The sequence below is a fragment of the Malus sylvestris genome, chromosome 15 (assembly GCF_916048215.2).
Source record: "Malus sylvestris chromosome 15, drMalSylv7.2, whole genome shotgun sequence".
Classification (NCBI taxonomy): domain Eukaryota; kingdom Viridiplantae; phylum Streptophyta; class Magnoliopsida; order Rosales; family Rosaceae; genus Malus; species Malus sylvestris.
This window is the reverse complement of record NC_062274.1, coordinates 25,147,625-25,151,074: the sequence shown is the minus strand read 5'-3', so window position 1 is coordinate 25,151,074 and position 3,450 is coordinate 25,147,625. Positions and strand designations below refer to the sequence as shown.

At 37.8% G+C, this 3,450-nt stretch overlaps 1 protein-coding gene across 1 annotated transcript; it reads left to right on the top strand.

The window, feature by feature from the left end:
* Positions 1–432: 432 nt before the first annotated feature.
* Positions 433–2,655, top strand: LOC126605584 (phosphoglycerate mutase-like protein 4). The gene is made up of 7 exons (XM_050272991.1): positions 433–584; positions 714–792; positions 963–1,013; positions 1,128–1,238; positions 1,512–1,643; positions 1,932–2,007; positions 2,224–2,655. The coding sequence occupies exons 1-7, from the start codon at positions 565–567 to the stop codon at positions 2,415–2,417; spliced, it is 663 nt and encodes a 220-aa protein (XP_050128948.1). The 5' UTR covers positions 433–564; the 3' UTR covers positions 2,418–2,655.
* Positions 2,656–3,450: the final 795 nt, after the last annotated feature.

Sequence of the window (3,450 nt, the reverse complement as noted above, 5' to 3'; positions counted from 1 at the left end):
GGAATATCAGGGTCGGGGCGTGTCATCAGAAGTAATAATAACTCATCTAATGTGCCACTTAGTATTACAGTCTATTGATATTCATCTTCACTTGTAAGTAAAAAGTCATTTGCTTGATTTTCGCTAAAGGCGGAGTTGAACCATATAATACGTTACCCAGTGTGAGACTTAGCCTATTCTCCACACCTTAGTGTAGATACTATCGTTTGTAATATCTAGAGAGCAAAAATTAAATAAACCGCAATCCATCCTCTTTTTCTATGCACAAATCCGAGACAAAAACCACTGACAATTTTCATTGAACTAAGGTCAGCAAAATGTCACAATTTTCTTTGAACTAACGTCAGTGGAGCATATCTTGTGGGAAAGTGAACGCCTGCCACAAAGAACTGATTCCAGGCAATTTCCATGTCTTTTCACAGAATCAGACTCTTCTTCTATTTAATTAACAATTATTGCAATGCGCACTCTTAACCCTCCTCTCACTTTCACTCAACCCTTAGCGCCTCACGGAGCTCAGAGCTCAGCGTCGGTACGGCGGCGGCGTCAGTTCCCGATTCATCCATGGCGGAGGCCGATTCCAGGTCCCTCTCATTCTCCTTGTACCTCAATCCTCCGTTTCCTTCCAATCGCATACTTCGTCAATAAATTTTTTTTTAAAAAAAATGAAGCTTGAAATTCAATCCTTTTTTAATCTTGTGGATTCAATGCAGCAGTGTTGACTCGGATTACGCGGAGATCCTTGTAGTGCGTCATGGCGAAACGGTCTGGAATGCTGACGGTAGAATCCAGGTCCTATTTTTCACTTAAAATACGTTGTTTTGTTAGTTGTTTGATGAGTAGAGGAATACCCTCAGCTGTACTTTAAATTCAAGTAAAGCCTTTCTGGTCTCTTTGTTTTCAGTAAACTATAGGACTGCCGCACCCTTCTTTTCTGAAAAAAGTAAACTTATGTTGGGCAGGGGACTTTGGATGTCGAATTAAATGACGCTGGGAGGCAGCAAGCAGCCGCAGTAAGTTACAAACTGTATGTATACGTGCTATTTGAGGAACTCATATGACAGTTTTGAGCCTTACGTACCCTTCGCTTGTTAATGTCTGACAAATTTTTCGTTTACGCCCTGTAGCTGGGTGATAGATTATCCAAGGATCCCAAAATCTCCCTTGTATATTCTTCAGACCTGAGTCGAGCTTATGAGACTGCACAGATAATTGCATCCAGGTGCGGTGGGCTAAAGGTAGGTAATATTTTTTTGTACTTCGTTGCATCTACTAAAGCAAAGCAGATTCCGTAAATTATAGTACCGCAACTGCTTTCTTCATGCTCTAATCTAGAATTTTGGACAGAAATGAATTTGGAAGCTGGGTGTATAAATTTACCGCGTTTTGGTAATAAGTAGACAACAAAATGGAGTCAACTCAGCTAAATCAGTGCTACAGAAAAATGATACTGGATAAAATCTAATTTCGATCTGAAACCAAATGTAAAAAATCTTTTGGGTTAAATTCAGGTTGTTACCGATCCTGATCTACGAGAAAGGCATAAAGGTGTTCTTCAAGGACTTGCATACCATGAAATTCCCAAACTGTATCCTGAGGCTTACCAGGCCTTTTTATCTGGTGACACAAGTAAAGATTTCCCGGTAAGCAATCTTCTTTTACTTGGGTTTTGAGCATGCAGCAATCGGTACTTGTTTGAATTTTGTAAGCAGATATAACATCCACATTATAAAAGTACTCCAATGAGAAATTTTATGGAATTGGTCGGTGCGCCTTGATTTCGGACTGTCTTTCCGAAATCTTGGTACCGCCTGTCTTCACAGTCGGGGAGAGAGGACTCATAGCATATAAGATTGTAATATTAGTAATGTTGTTTCCTGCCTAATTATACAATACAAATTTATGTTGATTCCATTATTCTACCCATGTAGGGTGCTGAAGAAAGTCTTGATCAACATTATCAACGCTGCACATCTTCGTTGCAGCGAATTGGCAATAAACACAAAGGTATGTTATCACGGGCGGATGTCGCATTTGTATTTTTACTGCTACGGAATTCGTAAAAATTTTGTTTGAGATTACATGAGTACTTAAGAAAACTAACTGGTTCTTTGTTGAATGTAACACATGTCAGAACTAAGCCGCAATAACAAATGCCAATTTAGATCAGTGGCGACAAAAATTACAATCTGAATGTTTATATCTGGCTTGTTACAATCGCAGGAGAGCGAGTAGTTGCGGTCACCCATGGGGCGGTCATACATACACTCCTCACGAAGGGTTACCCAAATGGCGATTTTATTGGCAAAATTATACCCAATACATCGATCCATGTATTTCACTTGTACGATGACGAAAAATGGACCGTAAAATCCTTAGGTGATGTTAGTCACCTCAACCAAACTGATTTTTTGTAATCAGCTCTCCGTGGGGACGAAAAATCTGCCTAGTCCGTGTGTCGGGTTCTCTCGCAATTTGTAGTAATGAATTGAATGCTGGAACTGCCTAGTCACTATTCAGTAACAATGTCATTTAGCTGATGCTGGATTATCGCATTAAGGTGGCCTATGTTCTTGAGAATAATATGTTGTATTGCTTGATATGGTTATTGGATTGGAAGAAGTTCAAGCATAAGATAATTTATCATTTAGCAAATGCAATCTGTTAAAAATTATACTATATATGCTCTGAAGTATCTTATGCACTGAGGTTTTGGTAATTAATTCTTGGTCTTGGATTTCTAACAGCCTAAAACCTCAGTGTATAGGATGCGTCGGAGCATTAATCCCGCATCATTATATGCCAACATCTATTAGGACACTATCATGTGAGATGGAATCGTTTCTCTAATTGGAATGAGGGAAGTATTGTCCTTCCAAAAAAGTCATATTCCACCCCTTACGGATGGAAAAAAAAGGTTAACAAGTGTAAAATTATTTTTAGAGAGCCAATAGCAATTTTTAAAAATAAATATACTTTCATACACGAAATGACAATATATACGAAATTTTAATATGTTTTGTACGTAGTATATGAGGACCTTAGAGACTTACAGATCAGAAATCCAATGTAGGGATCTTTCGAATTAAAGAATCTTAGATTATGGACTCTTGTAGGTAGTCGATGATCTGACTGTTGGATCGTTATCGAATTTTAGTATGTTATTGTATTTATTATGTAAGGACCTTTGGAATCTACTAATCGGAAATCCGATATACAAATCTTCCAGATTGAAGGAAATACGGTAGACTTTACAGTGGTTGGCTCCATTAATCTTAGTAAAGTGATATTTGGTCTTAATGGATGATTAACGTAATTAAATGTTAATATGGTGCTTCTTTGATTCATTGGATCAATTATTTTCTCGTGATTGTTGACTTGTCATTGGAAGATAGTGTGAGGTATGTGATGGATGAAATGGAATTCTTGGTTATTATATATATTTTTTAA